At 39.1% G+C, this 23,901-nt stretch overlaps 4 protein-coding genes across 14 annotated transcripts in view; 1 reads left to right on the plus strand and 3 right to left on the minus strand.

Annotated features, from left to right (window-relative positions):
• The window catches only part of LOC118411500 (transmembrane emp24 domain-containing protein 7-like), a 6,716-nt gene extending 4,094 nt beyond the window's left edge, over positions 1–2,622 (minus strand). Inside the window, exons 1-2 of one of the 2 annotated variants that reach the window (XM_035813806.1) lie at positions 2,210–2,506; positions 844–1,092 (exon numbers count right to left, since the gene is read on the minus strand). In XM_035813806.1, coding sequence (XP_035669699.1) covers positions 844–1,092; positions 2,210–2,362 — 402 coding nt within the window. In that variant the 5' untranslated portion in view covers positions 2,363–2,506. Of the gene's footprint in view, positions 1–843; positions 1,093–2,209 lie in introns of both variants that reach the window. The other variant, XM_035813805.1, reaches the window with a different exon arrangement.
• Positions 2,623–5,412: 2,790 nt separating this feature from the next.
• On the minus strand, positions 5,413–12,582 carry LOC118411498 (cysteine dioxygenase type 1-like). Of its 2 annotated transcripts, XM_035813798.1 has the most exons (6): positions 12,128–12,582; positions 9,398–9,475; positions 9,068–9,228; positions 8,561–8,730; positions 7,991–8,032; positions 5,413–7,621 (listed from the first exon to the last, which is right to left on the minus strand). In XM_035813798.1, the coding sequence occupies exons 1-6, from the start codon at positions 12,355–12,357 to the stop codon at positions 7,580–7,582; spliced, it is 723 nt and encodes a 240-aa protein (XP_035669691.1). In that variant the 5' UTR covers positions 12,358–12,582; the 3' UTR covers positions 5,413–7,579. The 2 variants fall into 2 exon arrangements, with proteins under 2 accessions (XP_035669691.1, XP_035669692.1); XM_035813799.1 differs by lacking the exon at positions 7,991–8,032 and having other exon boundaries at positions 12,128–12,560.
• A 294-nt stretch (positions 12,583–12,876) lies between these two features.
• Positions 12,877–21,616, plus strand: LOC118411499 (AP-3 complex subunit sigma-1-like). Of its 4 annotated transcripts, none has more exons than XM_035813802.1 (7): positions 12,878–13,060; positions 14,274–14,365; positions 15,908–16,019; positions 16,796–16,867; positions 17,156–17,263; positions 18,350–18,394; positions 19,835–20,242. In XM_035813802.1, the coding sequence occupies exons 1-7, from the start codon at positions 12,992–12,994 to the stop codon at positions 19,940–19,942; spliced, it is 606 nt and encodes a 201-aa protein (XP_035669695.1). In that variant the 5' UTR covers positions 12,878–12,991; the 3' UTR covers positions 19,943–20,242. The 4 variants fall into 4 exon arrangements, with proteins under 4 accessions (XP_035669697.1, XP_035669695.1, XP_035669694.1 ...); XM_035813801.1 differs by having other exon boundaries at positions 12,900–13,060; positions 14,274–14,398; positions 19,835–21,616; XM_035813804.1 differs by lacking the exon at positions 18,350–18,394 and having other exon boundaries at positions 12,877–13,060; positions 19,835–20,001.
• A 192-nt stretch (positions 21,617–21,808) lies between these two features.
• The window catches only part of LOC118411496 (centrosomal protein of 152 kDa-like), a 51,125-nt gene continuing 49,032 nt past the window's right edge, over positions 21,809–23,901 (minus strand). For 5 of the 6 annotated variants that reach the window (XM_035813797.1, XM_035813793.1, XM_035813796.1 and 2 more), the window contains one exon: positions 21,809–23,779. In XM_035813797.1, the coding sequence (XP_035669690.1) occupies positions 22,354–23,779 (1,426 nt within the window). In that variant the 3' untranslated portion in view covers positions 21,809–22,353. The remainder of the gene's footprint in view (positions 23,780–23,901) is intronic. The other variant, XM_035813795.1, reaches the window with a different exon arrangement.

Genomic DNA, 23,901 nt, shown 5'->3' on the forward strand with positions numbered 1-23,901 from the left:
CCCCCAAAGAATGAAAAAAAATTCAAAATATATGTAAATTGAAAATACTTTCCGTCAAGCCGCTCAGGCCCGCGAGCTTGCAATACGTAAATTTAGGGAGCGGGGCGCGCGCCGCTTCGTGGCGCAAATCTACTAGAAATCCAGGTACAAATGCTTTTAAGGTGTTGTTTTAATATCAAAACAATGAAATAGCTTCTATAAAGCAAATATTTATGCCTCTATTAAGCAGATATTTTGAGCCATTCTGTTTTCCTTTTTTTACTAGGGGTGAGAGATCTGCTTCTCGATGAAAATCATGAAAAAGTATGATGCAAAGGACATTTCCGAATGCGGGAGCGCAGTGTTTTATTGGCGTCTTGAATATTTTTTTTCAAAGTTGATAGGAGGGGGGAGGGCCAAGCAAAAATATTTTGTCTTGGGGGGAGGGCCTAGCAAAAAAAAATTTACCTGGGGGGAGGGCCATGCAAAAATTTTTTGACCCGACCCTCTGGCAACCGGCCCTCCCCCCTCACTAAACGCCGTACGGTCCCTAAGGCTTCTTGAGGCGCAAAGTTTAGGCAGCTCACAGTTGAAGACTGTGGCCACATGGTATTATCAATACTATTAGCATCCATTGTCAATCAGAACTGTCTGCTTGCCAAAGAATCTAGGTAAGGGGCACATGGTCAGGGTATGGGGACAGTGTGTCCTTGTTCCCAAAAAAAGGCAATAGATTAAAATTTAGGCAGCAGGGAGAAGAACAAGTGAAAAAAAAAAGTTTCTGCAATCTTTTGTAGAACAAAACTTCTAAAGCTGTCACAACTTTCTGTGGAATCCTTCTCGCTTTTTTCTCTCCTAACCGACCTGTGTCAGAGCTGTATCGTGGTCCCCCATCTCGGGTATCAATGGAGGTTCCTCCCCCACCATAAAATCAAAGTACACGGTCTTGTGTGTAAAGGTGGAGAACTCGTTGCTGAAACAGAACTTGTAGACGCCCTTCTTCTCGGACGTCCAGGTGTAGGTGTCGTACTGTTTCTTGATCTCCTTGTACAAGACCTTCTCGTTCGGGTCTGATATCAAACAGTCCACGTCATAGTGGCCACCTGTTACTACCTAGACATTTACAATAGCAGAGAAGAGTCAGTACCGTTCGTGGGTGGGGGGGAGAGATAACATGACATGTGTTAGGTAAAAATTGACATAACTAAAATTGCAAAGAAGTTTTGTTCAGCACAAAAATAATTCCTCGTTTTGTCAGGTGCTGTATTAATTCTTATTGCTTTCATATCATTTCCATCCTAGTTTTGGAAAGCCTGGCATGTTTGTAAGTTGTAACTCAAACTTTTAACTGCAAGTCAACATTTACTGGCATTGACAAGCATAGAAAATGGATAAATTTAGAAACAGTCATTGACATTTTGGAAGAGACTGTTTGTTTGTTCTGTCAGTAGAGAGTAACCTCAGCACTCCCTAATACCAACTCAACATATGAAGAAACTATCATCATCATGCAAAAATAAACAGATCTTTTGGCATGCCCCACCATACACTGTTTGTCAGCCATTTGTAATATGAGCATTGATAGGCCAAAACAAGCGAATCAAACAAATTTGATATTAATACACAGGGCACCCCAATACCAGGGGTACTGTTTATCTAACTCTCATAGTCTCAGGCTGCCTTTATGGCAGGGTTGATATCGATGATGATGATAATATCGAAAGACATTTGTGTTGCTGTGGCCCTGCGTGAGAGGATGGAATCATATTGCAACATCTCTACTACTTCATGATAAACAAATCTATTCAGAGTTGTGTTTTTTTGGCAGCGTGACCAGTCAAGTGTCATGAATATTTACAAATTTTCACATCAATATTTTGAATATTTATGACATCATCTGTGCTTCGTATGTTGTCACCAAGTACCGTGTATCCAGTGGCGTTTTCTTCTATTAAACAGCTCCTTGCTTTGTCCACAGAAATAATGATTTCAATCGCACTTCTTACTTTAAGATAGCAGGGATAAAACACACGCGGCCTAAAACGCCCCCCTCCCCTTCTAAAGGGATGACATGGCAAAGGTGGGGAGGGGGGCACAAATCACGACGTCACTAGATACTATCATATCCATTTCCAGTCACTTCTTACAGATTCAAGAAAGCTACATGAGTATAGAATTGTATTCTCTATACAAGTATGTGATTTTACGTTCAGAAAGATGAAAAAATCACCTGATATTCCAGTGTACATTTAACGCCGGCATCGACATCTTCGTAGAAGCACTGTCGGTCGTTGTCGGCTAACTCGAAAGTCAGTTCCCCGGCTAAACTCACAGCGACGTAGCAGGTCAGAACCACCAGCCCCGCAGTCCACGGACCCTCCATCGGAAACTCTAGCGCTCCCGCTACAAGCAAACCGCGGGGAAAGAAGGAAATATTGTAGGGAACCAAAGAGCGAGAGGAGATGTTGGCCACATGAAAGGTGTAACAACCTGACGTGGCAGGTCAGGGAAGTCCCGGATGGGTGACCCCACGGCGCAGCGTGCTGCAGGTCTGTAAATTATCGTTAGAGGTCGCTATTGCACGGAAACAGGGTCTGAGGTTTACACATTGGAATTGACATTATAGTACAGTTTAATAAAGTCTAGTCTAGCCAATGCTGGTCAGCATGACCTGGATTGCCACTATGTATGAGAGCATTCAAATTGGTTTAACGTTTCGTCTCTCTGATCTTCTTGTTCTTTGATGTTAGATATCCTGTTACTCCAGAAAGAAAAAAAGGATTGTCAAACCAGTTTAACTGACACTGAAAGCTACTGATGATGATCCACTGGTTGTGACATTACAGTATTTAACTAAAAGGTTTGTTGGACCAGGGAAATTCCCATAGCTCTTTCCAGTAAGTATAATGAACAGTAGAGCACAGCTAATCATCTGATCCTATAAAGGCTGATGTGTTGAGTGAGCAACAACTGCCAGGATTGCGACGCCCAACCTCTTGGGATCCCTTGGTCGAGAGGCAGGGTCGTTAACCGCTGGACTGTGCTTTCTCGTCTATAGATACAAAATGCACACACCAATTAATTTAAGCTCCTACACTAGCACACACATTAACTGTAAAGGTTAATGCTGATGGACAGCTGAAAAGGTTCAGTCACTCGCACCCAAATACCCAAGAGTACACCTGCTTTTATTCCAGGCCAAACCAATGGATCGGAAAAGACATGTTGGCATGAGAGAGGTGGCCCTTTCACACTGCATTAAACAGACTTGTTTTTCTTGACCTAAATATTAAGTAGTTGTTCATCCTTTGTACGTCGACCTTCTAAAACATGACATGTGTAACCATTGGTGGTTATCGACGGAACTGCCCCCAGTCAGCTTCTGTATTGAATAGACTCCAGGATGTGGATTTACCTGGAAAGCTTGCCAGATCATAATTTGTTGTTCAAAGATGAATTAATTTACTGGATTTGTTTTCAGTTCCTTTTTCTTTTCATATATTGTGTAACGTTACATGTTAACATATACTGGAGACTAAATTTTGCAACGGGGAGAAAACATAGCATTCTGTATCTGTATCTATATAGCCGGTATAACCGCCCTTCGGCGTAACACACCAGCTTCGCAGGCGCGCGGCGCGGCAGCAGCTGGTTGATGGTCAGATTTCAAGTCCGCAGCCCAAATGCGGGATTAGGCTGCAGCAGACAACAACATGTCTGCAGTATTGAAGGGGTTACCGCGGAAACTGCTAATATTGAACTTATAACCCGTGAAATTGCTAGCCTGGGTACCATCCGGATAGTAGTTCGCTCCTATGTTCACTTCTGCTACCCGTCTGGAGACTTGCACATTCAAACCGTTTGGTGCTAACGTCAGTTAATGAGCGAATCAAGGAATTGGTTCCAGAGCACTCGTTCGATGACAACAGCCCTCCTGCAAGCAGATGGAGGGCTTGCCCGGTGTTGGACCGCCGGTTCGAACGATCGCTTGAACCCATTCCATAGTTCGCTCATATTTGGGGACCAATCAGCGCCTGCTTCCAAAATTTGGACGATTCCAGACTTTTAAATCGTTCGCGTTCCCAGACGGAAACACAGAGAAGCGACTGTTTATAGTGTATAATGAATGTCGGAGCTAGAAGCATATAATGAACGCCGGAGCGAACTACTTTCCGGATGGTACCCAGGCTATGAAATTGCAACATTTACAGGTGTTTATGTATCATTTTAATCTGTGGTATTCATGTATATTTTTGCTTTGGCTTTTTTCTTTATATTCTGCATGTGAAAATATAGAATAATATTCTTTTTTAAAATGTTCTATGAATAAGGAATGGATTTCATGCAAAAGAATAAAAAGACTATCTTTTGGTTGCATGTGTGTGCAACCGTACCTGTGGTTGGACTAAAAAGCTATGGATGGAATGCTATGTCATCTGGTAAGTTTCTAGATCTTCACCTCGCAATTTTTAACTTAAGGGTCATTGGGCCCCTTGATGGCTTCCCTTGGTACTGCAGTAGCATGTCAGGTTACTGCACCTCAAGTTCTGCACATGCTATAGTCAAAATTTTCACCGGGCTTAATGACTGTAAGGATTGTTGCATGTTCCTACCAACCAGTTGAATGGAACAAGAAGAAATCATTAGAAACGTGACAACACTTATGGAAATGTCAGCCACAAATCTAAAACTGTGGAGCCTTACAATAAAGCCTTTAGTTGTGAAGTTTCTCATCAGATCTGCATGAGATTCAATACAATATGGGTCAGCTTATTACTTATTTATGAAACTCATATGGATCTATCCCGAGATAACCTCAATTTCTCACTTATATCAAAAGCAGTTGTGCACAAAGCCTAATCAATCATACTCTTAACGAGCTGCCAATGCATTGTTTACCATACACGAAGGTGCGTGTATGCCGGTAGTATAATTACCCTGTAAAATGGTGTACCAATAGATAACAAAGATGGAATTATCAAGAAGGCCTTAAAAATAATGGGTTCTGAGAAACGAGCTTTATGACCCAAGGCTAAGGACACACGATAGGAAAGTTGTAAACCAACATGCTTCTGCTGAAAATTATAGATATGTAGTTGCAATATTTGACGAGTCTTGGTTACAGTTTTGTGGGAATTGCATTTACTACAAAATATAGAAAAAAGTCTAATATAGTAGTACCTTTCCAAATAAATCAAGATAAATTGCATTTGCCAAATGAATCTTGTAGGGAATAATTCAATGTATTTGTAAACCATTTAAACTCACATTTGTATGTTTGTGGCGAAGGAAGCATCCAATGTGGGTCACTAACGTGAAGTTTGGGAGACTAACAGTACTTTTGCAGTGAAGGAGGCACTAACAGTTTGTGATTAAAACAATACAGTTAGTTTAACTGAATAATAAAGTGCCAGCATAAAAACACCACAAATATTTCATGATTTTCAGTATATTGTTCTCAAAGTCAATGTAATCACAAAGAAAAGAAACTCATCACAATGTCAGAATCCACTTTGCAACTTTACTGCTCCATATACTGTGTATACAGTGCATCCAGTCAAAAATAATGGCTTTACACGAGCATGAATATCAAGTTGGTATCTCTGTATTGGCATTTTGGCAGACCCAGTCGCACACACCTCGTACACATCTTTAGGTACACATACTGGGTCGTACTCTGCCTATGCCTGTGTCGTACGAGATGCGTATTGCGCGTATGAAAAAAAGGCCAATACAGACCTCACATACACTCTCGCATCACTGCACCTTAAGGTATTCAATAATGCAGCATTGTTCTACAATCTATCTCCTACAGCTAATAATGATATATCTACACCACTAGCAGCAAAAACTCGGAAAGATGTGTTCTAGCATGGCTTTGCTAGGTTAATTTTTTTGAAACACCTTTAATTTTGCTAGAACAATGTACGACCATTTTACAGCTTAAGATATATCTGCATTGTATGTTGTAGACATGGATTACTCTCCAAGCAGAGGTTAGGCTTTGGCTGGTTTAAGCGTTTTTAATGGGCTTTCTATTTTGTCAGGATTTCTTTTTGCCAGTTTGGCTGTCAAACAAAAAGAAAATCTGACAAAATAAATGCAGCATAAAAACATCTAAAAAAACTCCAAACCAAGCCCTTAACATTTTCTTAGAGAATAATCCATGGATAATCTGTACAGACAGTGTCACACTATCAAACAACATGGGGCTGAATTTGTGATCTTCAGTCATTAAATCTAAAATTCACCATGGAGTCAAGTTTCATTTCTCTTTGCCTGAAAGTCTCCTATCACTGAGAATGGGACACAGAAACACAAGAATACAGAAATACAAGAATAATAATAGTTTTGTAACATAGAATTGTGGAAGACTTTTGATGACTGTGATATGTTTAGCAAAGAGTCACCACTAGTACCCACTAGCACAATTTATCCTTTTGACATGTTTTAAACTAGAGTGGGAGATAGAGACATTGGCTTTATAATTGCAGGAAACGAAAGATATTATGACCTACTTGTGTGAGGGGCAGTGTGATTTTGTTATTTTTGCTATCAAAACCTAACCTGTGTGTCAACCAATTTAGCTTACCAGGGTTCCGATGTGATATCCTCTCCTCACCCTGCGCGCCCCAGTTAGCTTACTAGGATGACTAATCGAAACCATGAGATAACGTTATGTTTAAACGAATTTGCAAAGTTTTATACTGCTGAGAAAATATTTCCCAGACTTTACCATTTTCCAAAAGCAGGTATTTCATCAGCTAATGCTTCATATTCTGGCAATAAGCATTACACTTTTTCGCAATGGTTCATCAAGATAGAGACAACTTAGAGAATTTTTACTATTATTTGAATTGCTCCCAAATATTGAGGACATTTAACAGATTTTGCTTACTTTTTATTACAAATGTTTAAGAACACAACGGAGTAGTCTGATGCCTACAAAACTTGAAACAAGGCTACTGCAATAAGTATCCAACATTGTCAGGATTAAGTACTAAATGTTAGTATGGTATATACACTCTAAATTCACACTGGCAACTTAAATAACAGAACACTGCGTATAGAACTCTTAAATCATCTGCTTAAAGCATCTCTTGTATAGATATTTTTCAAGCTTTAAGCTTCCCTTTAAGCACATTTGGAGCAACACAAAGCTTTTTACAAAGAACTTAAATATCCCAGACAACATATGACTTTTTTCAAAGTCTGAACTTTTGTTCATCCATTTAAAATTCCAACCGAAATCCACCCATTTCTACAACTCAAATAGTACTTTATTGTTTGTATTCTTTCCATAAAAAGGAAATTTTAGTATGATTTCCTACAGACCCATGTTGACTCATTCTCCATATGAATGAAGCAGGCATATTTGCTGACTGCCATGTTGGTGTTCTTTATTTGCATTCAATAAGTCTTCCTCATAAGCTGTAGATATGGCTATTTCAGAGGGTCTGATGATCTTAAATGTATGCAAAAGCACTTGAGCTATGGTTCATTAATATGCAAATGACAGACCAACATGGCGGCGACAGCGATAGCATTACGTTAAAATGCTCAAATGACAGTTTTTCTGCCCAGCTCCCAAAAGTGATATCTAGTTGTTTTCTGGCTCCAGGGTCTCGACAGATGTGCATCCCTATAGTGACAAAGAAAACAAAAAAAGAAATCAGTCATCATGTTCATAAAATGAAACTATGTCTTACTCTGAGGTACTGTGGCAACACAGAGAGAAATTTTACACAAGGTACAAGTGTGTGTGTGTGTGTGAATGAATGTTTGTTATGTTGTAACATTTTTGCAGAGTGGCATTAACTATTTGTAACATATAGCACAGCACTCAGCACAAACACTGCAAGAAAAGCATGAGAAAAATATCAATAAGATAAAGGCAAAGCACCATGCTGCTCAGATGTTAAACCAAACAAAAGCAAGAGCAACAAGAACAATGCTGCAAGCAAGGGCTGTTAGAGAATGCTGCTACTACAGCAACTGTCAATCAACCCACCGTCCTAGCTACATCAGGTTGCTCTGTTGGTCCTTGATCAGGCTGGGTAGAGAGGTTAGGAAATAACGGCAAGTGAGAAACCAAAATAAAACTTTTACTACAGTCTTGCAATGCTGATACTTAAATGCCATACTTAAAATGCCAGCTAAATTTTCATTCTCCTTTCCATGTTAAGAACAAAATGCTTGTGAGTAAAAATGGAATAAAAAAAGTTTCTGATCATTTTTCAATCCTTTATCAAAATAAGCTGCAGTGGTCTCTTTGTACATAACGAAGTAATAGCTAAATACTAACAATTCACACAATTCTAACCCTGTCCCAGATATCATAGAAAGACTGTTTCAAAACACACAAAACGTTTAAGATTTCTCAATAAAATCATTTGGTATTGATATAGGTACAAAAAACTTGAGTGTATTATTCCTCTTGTTCTAAGTCAGGACCCACAGTGAGCATATGGTTAAACATATCATATATAATACGTATGCAAACATCTCATAAATCATCGCTTCAAGTTAGTTGACTTGAATAACAATGTATCAAGTATAAAGTAAGTAAGTAGGTACTCACGAAGGGCGTCCGCTGGCCAAACTTGCTGTAGAAGGTGACGCGGACTTTCTTCCTGTGTCCGGTGCGCTGGTCGAAACACTCCACCATGTCAAAGGGTGGGGAGTAGAGGTGGAGGCTGACAGCAGTGTTGGTGTGACTGGTGTTCTCAACACGGTGCAGGCCCATGGAGTCTGGTAAACAGAGAGAAAATAGTCTTATTGTAATGGGGAAGATTTTTACTTACTCAACCTACATAGTGTTAACCTACAGGACTGAGGCACCTGGTATAGCCTGCCATCAAGACATCACATTTCTTGTGAGATAGGGAAGAACAGACTAGAAACTGGATAGTGAGTGATTGAGTGGCTGGGTGGGTAGGTGGGTGAGTGAGAATTCCTACATCATGCCATGTACAACAAGTATCTAATCTATACTTAGTACACAGTATGTCATATGTAAGTCTCAGTCTTCCAGAAGTAAAAACTGTTACTGTGAGGACAAGGAAATAATCCCCATGAAGTCCCTTACCATTGATGTATGCCACGCTGTCCTTTCCGTACGAGTGCGTCTCTGTTTTCTGGAGCTCCCGTTCATCCTCGGAGTCGGACGGCCACGAGTACATGGTCTCGTCCAGCTGGCCGTCCAGTACCTTCATGAAGCAGTGTGAGTCTGAGTGGCTGTGGATCCCACTGGAACACAAACACAGTGGTCAGCAGTAAACAAACACAAAAGATCTTTTTCCTTTTATACTGCAATACTGCATATTTTTTGAATACGTCAATCCTCAGTGTGAGTTCTGCTGCAATAATACAGTAAGCCTTTGTAAAAACCTAACAAAGATGACATGGTTGTACCAACCTTCCCTGGCCTTCTCCCCAGCACAGGACGATGAGGTTGAACTTGCCATTGCCCTGGTCCACCAGGTTACGGGTGTATCTGGGAAAACAAGAAAATTATGATCATCTTTCTGATTGAAAGGGATATTCATCACTGGGACAACAACGTATTATCAGGTATCATTCATCCTAGTTTTAACATAGTTTTAATGTATGCTTTAAGACCATGTGTTTCTCACGTGGTATCACCAATTGTTTATGGCTCAGTGGGGGTTCCTTTATGTAAGACATTACAAAGCACAAAATATTATGAAATCTACAAGTACAAAAGTTGATAACAACCTTGTACCATCCTCATTTAAGATTGTTAAACCAGTGACCACCTCAAAAAAAGAATCACCTGGCCGTTGATACACAGTCAAATCCGTAGTGACCACCTCTATATAAAGACCACCTGCTCATTGATAATGATATACAACTACTAGTAAACCTGTACTAGTGACCACCTCTGCATAATGAATGAATGAATGTGAGAAGACCTTTATAATTTATTGTACATTTTTGCCCATCTGAGCTAAGACAGGTCACATGTTAACAAAGTCAATCAAAATTTACATGAATACATCTGGGTATATACATCTTAATGTCTCACTTGAATTACTAGACTTAAGTCAAGTTAGATGTTAAGATGTATCTACATGTATCTAAATCTACACAATTTCTTTCGATATAAGGGATACGTGGCCAATGTGACCACTCTTTCATGACACTGATCCTTAAATTCTGAACTATACTAATTGATAATGACTAGCCATGGCGCATATCAATGGTAATGCAGTTGTCACCATTGTTAGATAAAGGTTGTGTGAACATTCCATGTAAACTAAGTTAGCATTTCACAATTGTATCTGCCCCCTGGGCAGTACTGGAGCCTGTATTTATTGTGGACTGAGTGTCCTGTTTTGAACATTTAAAGTTCCGGCTTGCTGTTTCAGAAGTGCCGCAATAAATGGCTTTCAACGAGACATCTGTATTTGAACAGGACTTGTCCGAGTGCTTGCACAATTCATGTAGGTGCTGACTGAGCCAAGTCAAAGGGTCACGTAACAAACGTACATACTCATCACCCTGACCAATGGGATAATAGGATTCAACACAAGCTGACCAATCAAGAGAGAGGATCCCAGACACACCCACCATTAACTGGGCAGAGTACAGCAGCATTTCTTGTCACTTTAGATCTCTGTGTTTGGTTTAACCAAGGAGGCTAAAATATGTCCTTGGTTTAACTAAAGAAATGCTGATGTGGCAGTTTTTTTTTGCTTTGAAGATAAAAACTAAAATGACCATACACATACACAACGAGTAAACAGTATTCTTCTGTGGCCGTCAAATTACCTGTTTGGAATAGAAACAAATTTTGAAAACCTTTATAAATGAGTCCAAAAAAATTCCAATAACTTCTGCAGCAAATTTTCTTGTACTTTGAACATAAGACAGCTATAATACAACTATAGATTATAGATTTTGATCATCTGGAACTTATAAAATAATGGATTATTTTGTATGAAATACTCCGTGTAAGCCTCCGTCTACCTTATATTTTCAATTAAGACTCTTTAATCAGTTTTTGCCAAGCAAGTGACAAAAAAAGGTCATGTAGTTGAGAGAATGGAGTAATTACTAGTAACTACAGGGTCTTTACATAACCTCTTAAATAGGTCCTGAACTAAATACCTTTGTTTTCAAGACAAAAGGCGACACGTCTTGTGTCTGTCATAAGACCACCCCAGGGGTCCTCACGCTTTTGTGGACGACCTAAATCACGAGTTTTATTTTCTCACTCATGTGTGGAAATAAGTAAAGACAGCAGTCTCCAGCTTTGAATTTCTTCCGTCCCAATCATAATGTGTATGGTATCCAATGTTGTTTATTTCTGATATAAAATTTGTCATTTTGAGCTAAAGAAAATCTATTTTACACTGATTTAAGTTCACATTCTTACATTTACATTTTCAGCCTCAATTTAGGCCCGTACAAATTTCCATCCCAGGACGGAGGGACAGGTCCTGGAGACAGGCATACACTGAAACCATAGATTGTAGACTGGCTAGTGTCCAACCAGGAAATATATCAAGTACGAATTCATCATCCTCAGGTAACAAAGCCAAAAGATGCTTTTCTTGCCGAAGACTACTAAATTTCAGAAAGACAATGATCAAGGCAGTTTTGTTGTCTTTTTTTGTGGTGGATTCTTCAACTGTATCTGAGGGCATCCTATAAGTATATTATTATATTTCTTGTCAGAACATAAACTTTGCCAAGTATGAATAAAATTTTGGACTAATATTACCATCATATCATTATGACGTGCAAACTGTTACATAGAAAAAGTAACTAATAGAAAGGCACACAATCTTAAGTCTCAGGGATACAAAAAAATTACTTCCTGTCTGATACAGCCATCCAATAGTAACACTACTGTCACTAGCACAGACTTCTGGCGTTCATGTCTCAACAGTGAAGATTAAAATAACAAATGTTTTTGGAACATTTCCAGAAAATCTAGAGAAACAGTAAGCAAACCTAAGTTGGCTTATACACTTCCACACTCGTACTTTTATTCTGAGTCCTCTAAATGGTCTAAATTCTAGAAAAGCCTAGTTAGAAAACCGCTTCATGTATATTAAATTCCTTGCTTGGTAGATTGTAAAATTTTACCCTAAAATAGGAAGAGAGATGTTGATTTTACCTGTGATGGTCGAACTTGGCGTACTTGTACCACTCTCTCGGATTGCTCTTGTACTTGGACATGTACTCGTTCACCTCCTCCACGCTAATCTCGTTGTCCTGGAAGATAATCTTCAACCCCTGCACCAGATCATCCAAGGTTTCAGGTTCAGGGAGGGGGTTCTGATCGCGTTTCTTCTTCAACATCTCGTCGATGGCGTTCCCGCGCTTTTCCACGTCCATTTCTGCCATTATTCACAGCTGAAAATGATTCGAAACAGTTCTGTGATTGTTCTGGGGATGATCTAAGGGGTGGGATCACGAGAAAACCGCTCCCACTACTCGTGACGATCCTTTCTAAGCGCGCTGCAGAATTTATGGTGATGATGTTGTCCCCGGCCGACCGGTGCTTTCCGTGCTACGTCAGTGTTTAGGGTCAAAGTTCAACTATTTTGTGTCGTCAGTTGCAAAATCAATGATTTCGTTCGGATATTTATTGTTTATAACCAAGACATATATTTACATGGTTTTATGCTCATTTAGATTTGCAAGAAATATTATTCTAGAAAAAAAATTACTTGAAAAAATACTTTGGTCTAGTCCATTTTAGACTATAGGGGTATAGATTAATATATAACAAGTAATATTGTATACATAGATATCATTTTCTCAACGAAACAAAATCAGATCACGAAAATTAATTGTAAAAAATAATATATGTATTATCTTTTTCTACATTTTGCACTATTTTAGAAATAGATTTTCGTCGCCCCTATTTTTGTATTAGTTACGGCCTAGCTTGATGACGTCGCAACTTCGGAACAGAAAGGGGAGGGCGGAACTCCAAATTTCGACATATTTTTGGTTATTTTAGGTAGAATTCAACATGATCAAAGCAATAGTAGTCTTCAACAACCACGGAAAGCCTAGACTGATCAAGTTTTTCCAGCATTATGTGAGTATATTCCTGTATATTTTGCCGTAACTTGCGTTCAACTGTAGACTCAACAGTCCGAAGTCTGCAGCCAGCCCATAAGAATTATTTTAGAACTTTGTCCCGTTTTTTGCTTGCTGTAAGTATTTTCTTCAAAATCAAATAAAGACAAAATTATTCTATTGATTTATTAGTGTAATTATCTACAGGGCCTACAAGTGAACGTAATTCAGAACGTTCATGTTCATGTTGACAAAATATTTTTGTTGACAGAAACGTCACACATAAATCACATGATTGTCTTCGTTCTGTAAACCAAAGTCTTACATATTATTATCAGCACTGAAGGGAAAACCAAAACAACTTTTAGAAAAATAATTTGCAGAATATATAGCTTCAAAATGATCTGAAAATTCAACATCATTACTTGAGTCATACAATATTTTTTATGTATAGGAAAACTGTTTTAGGTTCAGAAAGTTTTTATGAATTAGCCTGAGTAGTACTAAGGAGGTTCCCCTTGGTAGTACCATCCTCCATAGTGACCGCTGGCTCACTACTTCCGCTTGCTAACCATGGAGGTTAGCAAGCAAAAGTAGTGAGCCAGCGGTCACTATGGAGGAAGATACTCAGGCTATTTACGAATACCAGTCAGAAAAGAAAAAAAATCTTGTTGCAGTTTTTTGCACAGGTTGTGTATGCAAGTAATATGAAATACTGACAGAAATGGCAGTATCATAGTCTGGGTGCCATTTTAGTCTATCATATCAAGTCTCCCGTAAACCTAAATAATCAAGGCTCTCGTAAACTTAAGTGTGACTTATGTAAGCAAATTTTATTGAATTAAGCAAAGAAAATTTACCTGACATGCAACAGCAGATTGGTACACGAAAAGTTCCACCTGGTTTGTTTGTTTGTTTGTTTGTTTGCTTATTAAGCCCATCTCCTCTCCCCAGAATGAGGACATGCAGCAGCAGATCGTACGCGAGACATTCCACCTGGTTTGTTTGTTTGTTTGTTTGTTTATTAAAGTTAAAACCCATCTCCTCTCCCCAGAATGAGGACATGCAGCAGCAGATCGTACGCGAGACGTTCCACCTGGTTTGTTTGTTTGTTTGTTTATTAAACCCATCTCCTCTCCCCAGAATGAGGACATGCAGCAGCAGATCGTACGCGAGACGTTCCACCTGGTTTGTTTGTTTGTTTGTTTATTAAGCCCATCTCCTCTCCCCAGAATGAGGACATGCAGCAGCAGATCGTACGCGAGACGTTCCACCTGGTCTCCAAGCGTGACGAGAACGTGTGTAACTTCCTGGAGGGCGGCAGGTGGGCCTCGGGCAAGAACTCAGACTCAGAGAAGTACCCATGCCTCGTACACACTCCCACCAATCACAGACCACCAACGGCTCATGCTTAAATCCATTGATTAAATCAATCAATCATAGTAAAACTGATTTGGCAACATATACATGAGGGATCAAGCACGTCACCGGAACGTACTGCGCCTGCGCGAAATGTATAGACATGCTAAACCCCCGGTTTACTAAAGGGCTGCATTTAAGAAAGTACGTGCGTATATAAGGGTAAAACTCCGTGTACGTTTTACATGAAACCATGTCTCTAGCATATACTGTGCAACAAGCGGGATTTTAATGCAACGTTGACCAAACCAAGCCCCAAACTACCAGGGTTTGCGCAGGCGCAGTACGTTCCGGTGACGTGCTGAGGGATCACAGTGGCGGTTAATATTTGAATACATTGATCAAATCAGTCAATCACATGTAAATGTTTGTTACATCGGTTTGTTATAAATGGTTGTACCAGCTTTATAGATGCAGTTAAAAATACAGACAGGCAAAGATGTTGGATAGTAATCTTTCTAATTTGAATGTTATTTAATAAACTAGTTTTCTAACGTTCTAATGTGTACAAGACACTGTGTACAAGACACTGTGTACAAGATACAAAATTACCCGTTTGCAAGTTAAGTCCAAAAAGCCTTAATTGATCATGTCAAAGACTCAAACAATGTTACCAAAGTTCAAGCTCCAATATGACTCAGAACAATGCAGCTGGACTCAGCCAAAAAGCTTTTGGTGATCTGTGACCAGTGCAAGAGCTTCACATCAATCACGATCAGATCAGATTCAGTTTGATAATGATAGCCTTTTGCACAATTTACACAATCATGCACAAGTTTCCATGACATCGTCACAAGTTTTTTTGACTCACGCACAAATCATTTTGCATGTAAAAGAACAGATTTCAGCTCTACCATTTCAATTCTGCCAATATAGTGCAAAATAGTGTTTGAAGCTCTTGTTGGTTGGGAAACTTTTTTTGAAAATATTTTACAATAAGTAGACATGGCATGGTCATTTTCCCATCTAATATCTTTTTACCAACACTCATCAGAGGACGGAGCTAGACATTGGAAATGTCATATTTTATAAGAAAACTGTAACAATCTGTACATGTAAGTGAATGAGTGAATGAAGTTGTAAATTATTTCTGATTTTTGCGCCAAATTTGTACATCACTGTTGAGTAATCCATAGATGATTTATTGCTTTGCCTTGAATATGCATGAGTATGCAAATGTGTGGCTTATGTGCCTTTCATGGGAATAGCATTCTAGATATTTTTTATTGATTCCAAAGACCAAGGAGGCCCTCTTTCAACCTCCTTGCAAAGACAAATTAATCTGAAAGGCTTCATATGATATGCAAAATCACATTTCCATATAAATGCAAGTATAAAACAAGCAGGCTTACCATTAAGCATCCATACCAGCTATACATTTCAATTCTGAATTTATTATTGTAGTTCATGTACATGCAACCTACAGCACAATTTTCTCTTTTTCCAGTTTGATTGGTGGTTCAGACTATAAGATTATCTACAGACACTACGCCACGCTGTACTTTGTGTTCTGTGTGGATTCCTCAGAGAGTGAACTGGGCATCCTGGACCTCATACAGGTTTGTGTGGCTCAAACATTGTTTTAGTTTCTCTACATTGAGGTGGTCTTCTGGTACAGAAGATGTTAAAAATTAATTCAATCACTGGAACAATAATTTCCAAATCAATTTCCAGCTTTCTGAATGATCTTGTGAAGCAGGCTTTTAGCCAGGCATGCGTCAACGCGTCATCTGGATGCACTTTTCTTAGAATAACAAGAAATTTGATGCCCCTGGATGCCTTATACTGGGGAGAAAATCCTCTGACAAGCATGAAATTCTGATTGACCAGGGATGCTACCAGGTCATCTGTGGTCACAGTCTTCTACTGTGACATCTGTAACAGTATTTTTGCCTCTTGGGATACCTTAGAATGCTTTATTTTAACTTAAAATCATCAAAAACTCTGCACCATGGAAGGTGGGTGCCCCCAGACCCCCCCTACAATAGTCACTTACCGCGACTCACCAATAAGTTTGGACTCCCTATAAATATATAATAAAATCCTAGCTAAAAGCCTGTTGTTAAGGATGGACAAGCATAAAACCCAGAAAGTTTAAGTGCTCCTTGCTAAAACCAAAAAAAAAAAAAATGATTGAAATGAAATATTTCTAATTAAGATAAATGTACAATGTGTTTGTTATTTGAAATCCAAGAACAACACACGAGTTTCCATTTTTACTGCATCTTATAGGTCAAGGGTCATTACGGGCACTGCAAGCTGGGCTGAGTCAAGGCAATTGTTGCCAAAATAAGAATAGAAGCATTAATTGTGTATACTTGTTTGCATCTATCAGGTGTTTGTGGAGACCTTGGACAAGGCGTTTGAGAATGTCTGTGAACTGGACCTGATATTCCATGTGGACAAGGTGAGAGAACTCTTCCCTTTCTGCTTACAAACAAACAATGTTAACAAAACCCATCTGTTTATAGAAGATATATTATATCATAACATGCATATTTACCAGGTACTTATAAAAATTATGTGCATGTCATAACATTATCATGGCGCAAAACATTTAGAATTTGCATGCTGAGAATCTTCTCTTTCATGAACAAGATGTTTGAAAAAATTGTTTTGACTGTGCATTATGTGTTGTTGAATGTGCAGCTAGGTTCAGTAATGGTGCGTTATGTGTTGTTGAATATTCTGTTAGGTTCACTACATCCTGCAAGAACTGGTGATGGGCGGAATGGTACTAGAAACCAACATGACAGAGATCGTCACGAGGATAGAGGAACAGAGCAAACTGGAAAAATCTGAGGTCTGAGATATTTACTTGTTCTAATGATAAATGTGTTACCATACCATGGCCCACAAGGCTCAAGCCTCGAAATTCATTTTGGGGAATTTCTAAGTATTGTCAACAGACAGAAGGCTTAAGCTTATATCAGAGGATAGAAATTTATATCTCAACAACAGTTGAACTTCTCCAGCTGTTCTATGATATCAATATTCATGCCTGATTACAAACATCATGACTGCACATCTGTATACCACTCTTTTGCATGACTCCATGCTTTTTCATTCTTGCTTGCTTGATTTTTATTTTATTTTGACCAATTGATCAGCAGCATTTCTGTACTTAAATTTACCACTCTTTCATCTTGCATGGAGGCTCCCTCTATAAAGTGAGTGGAGGATGCTTGATTTTTAGTTCAACTATAAAGCATGAAATTTAGGTCTGACACTTGCAGTTTCATTCCCCAAGACTTCTTCAGTATGTATTTGGTGTTAGGCCTTTTTTTGGATTGACTATGTAGTCCCAAAGGAGGAGAAGGTTACAAAACAGTCTGTGGAATTGCAGTCTCATTGCAGTACCTATCAATAGCGAGACCACAACCTCCACAGCTGCAAGTCTTAACTGGGGTTCATTGCAGATGGAGATAGCTGAAGGTGCAAGAAGTTTTGGAAACATCTGGGGGCCTGCCCCCTCTAGAAATTTTGGCATGGCTTATCCTCTGAAATGCCATTTCCCACATTTTCAGAGCCAGTTTTAAATCACACTATTCCAGAGAGAAAACATATATGTACCACATGTATTGTTTTCAAGCACTTTTGTAGCTGAAGTAAACTGAACTCTTGGGAAAAAATTGTCGCCATTATGAGAAATATAGACATCCTAGAAACATTCATTGCAGAAAAGAAGAACGTCCAAAAGTGCCTGTCTGGTGGGAAAACAGTTCCAGACTTTTCCCACATGACACAATAGAGATCTAACACCAAATACATGAACAATTCAAATCTTCATGCATGTAGACAAGCCTTACTCCTTCCAGCCCCCCTCCCACCCTGCCCATGTTGCTGATCAGTTGGTAATGGTGCTGTTGTTTTTTGTTTCCTTTACCAGGCGGGTTTGACAGCAGTGCCAGAGAGAGCCGCCTCGGCCGTTAAGGTTTCTAGCCTTTCTATATAATCATGCTTTTTCCTTCACCTTCTTCATGAGTTTACTTCTGTGCAAATCTGCATTACACTTATTTGGTTAATGACAATGTAGAATTGTGTATAGAGAGTCAGAGTACATACTGATTATCTATATCTAAAGTGAAAGAATCCTATATCTAACTCTCCCTACATTGATCTTCTATAGAAGGAAAAGGAAAAAAAATTCATTGTGCTTCTGATTTGTGAATGAAATTGATTTTGACATGATACTGAACAAATTATTGAATCTTTCATTTTAAATTTGTCAAATTTTGAAGCAAATTTTCATGATTGCATGATTTTTAGAGCAATGTTCTAGAAAATGCCATCATTCAATACTAAACAAGAATCAGGAATGTTTTGTTTCATCAGCATTCAAACAATATAATTTCTTCCATTGCATGGCTAGCAAAATACCTGCAACATGCTTATACCTCCTTCAGCATGGCTGTTGTCAACAGTAAAGAGGGTCTGCATGGCCTTGTTTAATTCCCAATAGTTCATAAGGAAGCTGTTTTATTTTATGTAATTCATAGTAAGGATGGAAAATAAACTGAAAAGCGTAGCCAGTGCATTTCACGCAAAGCGTAATTGAGCCTCCCGGTCTCCCAATTTCTAAGTTGTAGTGGAGGCACCCGCAACTACCTGTTGGGTCATCCTCGTACCCAGGATTTCTGATACCAAACATCGGCACGAGAAAACCAATGACATAAGAGGGATTCTAGGTGGTTATTGGTCAGTTATACCAGGATGGCAGAAAAACATCTGAAGTCAATGTCAGTTGCATTTTTATTATCCTACACTTCTTTCCCCATCTCTGTTTGTCTAGTGTTATGTGTAGCATAATGTTTCATAGACTAGCAGTGGCAGGAATGGGGGGCTGAAAACTTTGTGTGTTGAAGTTTCACTAAACTTAGCTTGGTCTGTCAGCAAATTATACCCCTCAAAATAATGTCAAGATTTCAAAATTTCCCCACCCCTGTATCCAACTAGGATTGCCACCACCACATGACAATTGCTGCGGCCTCACCTCTACAGTGTTGCCAGAATTTAGCATAAATTGTTGTTGGCCTTCCCAAATTTAGTGTCAAATGTTGTCAGTACCCCCCTCCCCTCATGCAGACCCTCAGTAAAGACAACCTTTAAACTTACCCATGCTACAGTAAGACTACCTGAATCTGTCTATTCCTCCCTCCACTCTGTTCTCAGATATTTTCCAATGGCTAATGAACAACTCCTTCCTTCACAAATGCTCATTTCCCCAGCACTGATCTTTTTCTCTCTCCCTCTGTTTCCTACAAGTTGCATGTGTAGGGATCCCATTGGCTGCATTCCCCACCCTCAGCACTACTGCAGGAGAAATTGTCCAATCACAGGTTGCCCTTTATACCATGTTTGTTTGTTGTTTCAGGCTGGATTGGCGGGGGCGCCAGCGAGGGTTGTGTCAGCGGCCAAGAACTTGGATCTGCCAAAACTCCCATCGAACATCCAGCTGCCAAATCTGCCCTCCTTCAGATGAAGATCATTTTTCCTAAACTTCCATTTTTTCATGCCTTCTTTGTGTTAAGGTAGAATTTTGCATTTTCAAAAGAAACTGTTTTTTTTTTTTTTAAGAAAAGTGTTTTGTGGAAGCATTGCAAGGTTGTTGATTGGATAGTAATTGACCTCTTCACTTCCAAATCCATTCTTAACTTTAGAATACTGATATTGGTAAGAAATTGTAACCACTTTGTTTTACCAGAAGAATCACATTTAGGTCACCTATTTTTCAGGATAATTTCCTAGATACACCACCTGATCAGTTAGTCTATATCTCAACCACAAGGCTGGTCTATCGCAATTCTGGAAAAAGTAACAGCCATGAAATTGTACCTGACAAAACATTCACCAGGCCCACAAACTTGATCACTTAGCAGTGCATGTATGCCACCAAGCAGTTCATGAACAAACTGCAGCCTAGCTGTCTTGCATTAGCCTCCTGTGCAGAAGGGAGCAGGTTTGGGAAGGGCTGTTGTTGTTATTTTTTTTGAAGTCTTTTAACTTTAAGAGGTAATTTCTACTAATAGTTATGTAGAGATTCACACATTCTAAGCATTATATTATGAATGTATTGTGTATATTCCAAAAACTTTTCTCTTACCTAGTATTTCTTGGGTTATAAAATTTATTTGACCCCAGAATCCCTTATGGGAACATTATGTAATGCTGCAAGGAAGGAATCTGTAAACTGTTTCATGTACTTCCCTATTTTGGGAGTTGTAGAGTCCAGCTTTGTCATGGCTGTGCCTCTTTTCATGGATAAGTCCACTTAAAGAAGGGGTTGCTGGGTAAAAGTAATTAAGTTACTTAATGCTTTCAATCTGTGACAAAACATTCTATGCCCATTGTATACCTTTCCGGCTGCCATCTGTAAACTCTGGTTTAACAACATTGGAGCAAAGAATCAAGTAAAATTTAGTAAAACAACTTTGCTATTATGCCTAGCACTATCTTTATCTGGTTTATCCAACATATAAGATATACAATGTTTATACTACTTCTTTATGTCCCATGGTGTAATGGTTACAGGATTTAGGAGCAGTGGTTATGATGGCCCATAAGCACACAGCCTCTATATTTGTTCTTGTGGGCCACTGTAGAAACTGTAAGTTACCATGATGGCAGAATGTAATGTATGAATGTCAGGGAAGAGATTTTGACAGGCATAATCAATGATTCTACCAGTTGAGGTGCCAGTCAGGGTCTCACAATCTGGGTCCCAGTAATAGGGTGGTCTCCCATTCATAAATTCATCCATTGATCTACAGTGATATGAATCAAAGAGTAAAGTTCAGTCTTTAAATGTCAGGACACCAATTAGGATTTCTTGTGTCTGTCCCTTTCCTCTTCTCTCGTAGCCTCAATGAAAATCCTCATGATTTGAGATTTTCATGATTAAACAAAGGTTCAAACAAAGCGAAAGGATCACTACCCTGATGTCTGCATTGTACACAATTTACCAGCCTAATGATGTTTGAGGCACTCTGAAACCTCCTTGCCTTACTCGGTAGGGTTAGATAAATGTTGTATTACAATTGTAATTTATCAAATATTATTATTCCAACTTTTTGCCTTTAAATCTTTTTGGTCAGTGATAGTGGAAATTATTGTCACGACCGTTACTGAAAATTAAAACTTTGTTCACTGAAAAAAAGCTTGTCTGTGAAAGTGATTTTTTTCTTCACTCATTCATTTGTATAATACGAGTTTAAACATGTCCATAAAATTAAGGAAATATTTGCTCTCTTCATTAAGGATTTTCTTAGGCCAGGTATTTGCGTATTTGCACCCTATCTGTTCTAAATTCATGGCATAACTTTTAAAAGAATACAAACTAAATTAGATGACATGAAAGTAGAATTTTATTTCATTCCATTCAACTCTGATTGAAACATTACTTAATTAAAAATTACATCCAATTACACTTTGTACAAAAACAGTCATTTTTTTCTGAGTACATGTCTGTAAAATATGCACAGCAAGTGTATAGATAACGGGCAAAAATAAATGATCTTATGTGCCACAATTCTGAATAATCTGAGAACAAAGATATGATTGTAATGATCCACTCTTTAGCTTTTAAATTGAAGGTAGCAGCCTTTTTGTGGTGGCAATGTAGAAGTACATGAAATACAAAATGTGTTTAAAATTCTCTGCTTTAAAGAGTCCACACAAAGAAGTAATAGCAATTTTGAGACATTTAACCATGTAAATTCATTGTATATTTTATCCTGACACTAAGTAAAGGTATTATGATACAAATGATTTTATATACTATATGCTTCTACCTGACATTATCAAATAATATTTCAATTTTTTTTAAATTATAAATTATAATACTACATTACATTATAATACTATTTACTAGATACAAACTTGGGTAAGTAACAATCACTGTCCCCCATTTGAGGGGCTGTCGATGCCACTATCCTGTTGCAACAGCCTCTGTATTCTCAGTGGATGTACAGAGCTGCCTGCACATTTTCTTACATCGACACTCTGCACATGTCTATCCTTGCCCACATGTGCTTTAGGATAGGATGAAACCTTTGCTGATTTGCTAGCAGTCTGAGGGGTGATATTTGTCCTACTGTGGGGTTTGGTTCTGTACAAGCCATTCTGGTCAGAACTGGATACAACTGGAGTGTTCTGGCTGTAACTGGATTCTTCCGGTTGGAACTGGCTGTGAATGGTTTGATCTGGATGGTTTTCCTTTTCCCTGCTTTTGCCTGGTCTTGGTTTGTCAGACATAGCAAGTCTTGTAGGGAGTTCTATATACTCAGAGTCAATGGAAATATCAGAGGGTGCCGGGGATGGAGCCTGTGTATGTCGTGTTACCAAGGGAATCGGTTTCTTTGGTGAAACAGACACCTCGGCTAGCATCACTTGCATCTCCTTGTTAGGGGGAGGAACTCTCATTGGTTGTCTCCTGTCAACTGACCTACTGTTCTCCTTTGTGATTGGCTGGTGCCTGTATTTTTCTTGACCAATAGAACCAGTTTGCCTGGTGGAGGATTTTCCAACATCCCTCTGCCTTCTCTTCTTGTCAGCTTGATCAGTCCTTTCTTCCACGGAGGTCTCACTACTCATGCTATCAGCTCTATCCCTCTCTCTCTTTTGTGACTGTGAACTGTTGTTGTATCTTCTGTCTCCGCTGGTTTTGAGACCAAAGGATTTCCCACCTGAGAGTGTAAGGTCTTCCAAAGAATGTGCGTGAGCAGAAAGAGGCTTAAACTGATCCCTTGCTCTCACCGTGATGTTCACAGGAGATGCCCTTCCAGACGTCGTCTCCCCTGCTGTGGTCGATAAACTTTCCATAGAATGGAACTGCCTTGAATGTTCCAATGTTGTGGAATTTGGAGGGAACTTTGCCTTCTGATTAGAGCCTTCAAAGCCATTTCTTTCCTCTAAATAGCTGCCCATTGTATCTTGTCGTTCAGACACTTTCTGAGTTGCATAGTCTGCGGTATCAGCACTTCTTTGTTTGCCAGAATCTTTATTCCTTGCCATATGCCTTCCAGATGTTGTACTTGAAGCATTGCCAGTCCTACAATTTCTGACTTTCATACGTTCAGAAGCTCTTGGTTGGGACGATCTAATTTCTCCTCTTCTGGATGATGCTCTGTTAGCATTCCTTGAGCTGCCATTGGTTGATACCCCAGCATCGTTACCATCTGATTCCACGTGACGCGACCTTTGTCCACCTCTGGATTTCTCCTGGCTTGAGGTAGTAGAGTTGTCGTCCCTGTCAGAGTCCAGAGCTGACTCCAGAGTCTGAGCCATGATGGCCATCTTCCTGGCACTGTTCAAGGTGCTACTGTAAGGAAAAACAACATTAATCATTATCAGCACAAAAGAGTAATAACTATATAATATACAGATCGATATGAAGTTATACATTAATCCTTAACATGAATATGAAGAATTCAAAGTTTTGTA

Source organism: Branchiostoma floridae, chromosome 3, assembly GCF_000003815.2.
Source record: "Branchiostoma floridae strain S238N-H82 chromosome 3, Bfl_VNyyK, whole genome shotgun sequence".
NCBI classification, from domain to species: Eukaryota; Metazoa; Chordata; class Leptocardii; order Amphioxiformes; family Branchiostomatidae; genus Branchiostoma; species Branchiostoma floridae.

Excerpts from the sequence above, each read along its gene's own strand:
- LOC118411498 (XM_035813798.1), bottom strand. The coding sequence starts at position 12,357 with ATGGCAGAAATGGACGTGGAAAAGCGCGGGAACGCCATCGACGAGATG. Across the intron at positions 9,476-12,127 it reads GCCAAGTTCGACCATCACAG|ATACACCCGTAACCTGGTGG; the intron begins GTAAAATCAACA and ends TTGTTTTCCCAG. Across the intron at positions 9,229-9,397 it reads TGGGGAGAAGGCCAGGGAAG|TGGGATCCACAGCCACTCAG; the intron begins GTTGGTACAACC and ends TTTGTGTTCCAG.
- LOC118411499 (XM_035813801.1), top strand. The coding sequence starts at position 12,992 with ATGATCAAAGCAATAGTAGTCTTCAACAACCACGGAAAGCCTAGACTG. Across the intron at positions 14,399-15,907 it reads AAGAACTCAGACTCAGAGAA|TTTGATTGGTGGTTCAGACT; the intron begins GTACCCATGCCT and ends CTCTTTTTCCAG. Across the intron at positions 16,868-17,155 it reads TGATATTCCATGTGGACAAG|GTTCACTACATCCTGCAAGA; the intron begins GTGAGAGAACTC and ends ATATTCTGTTAG.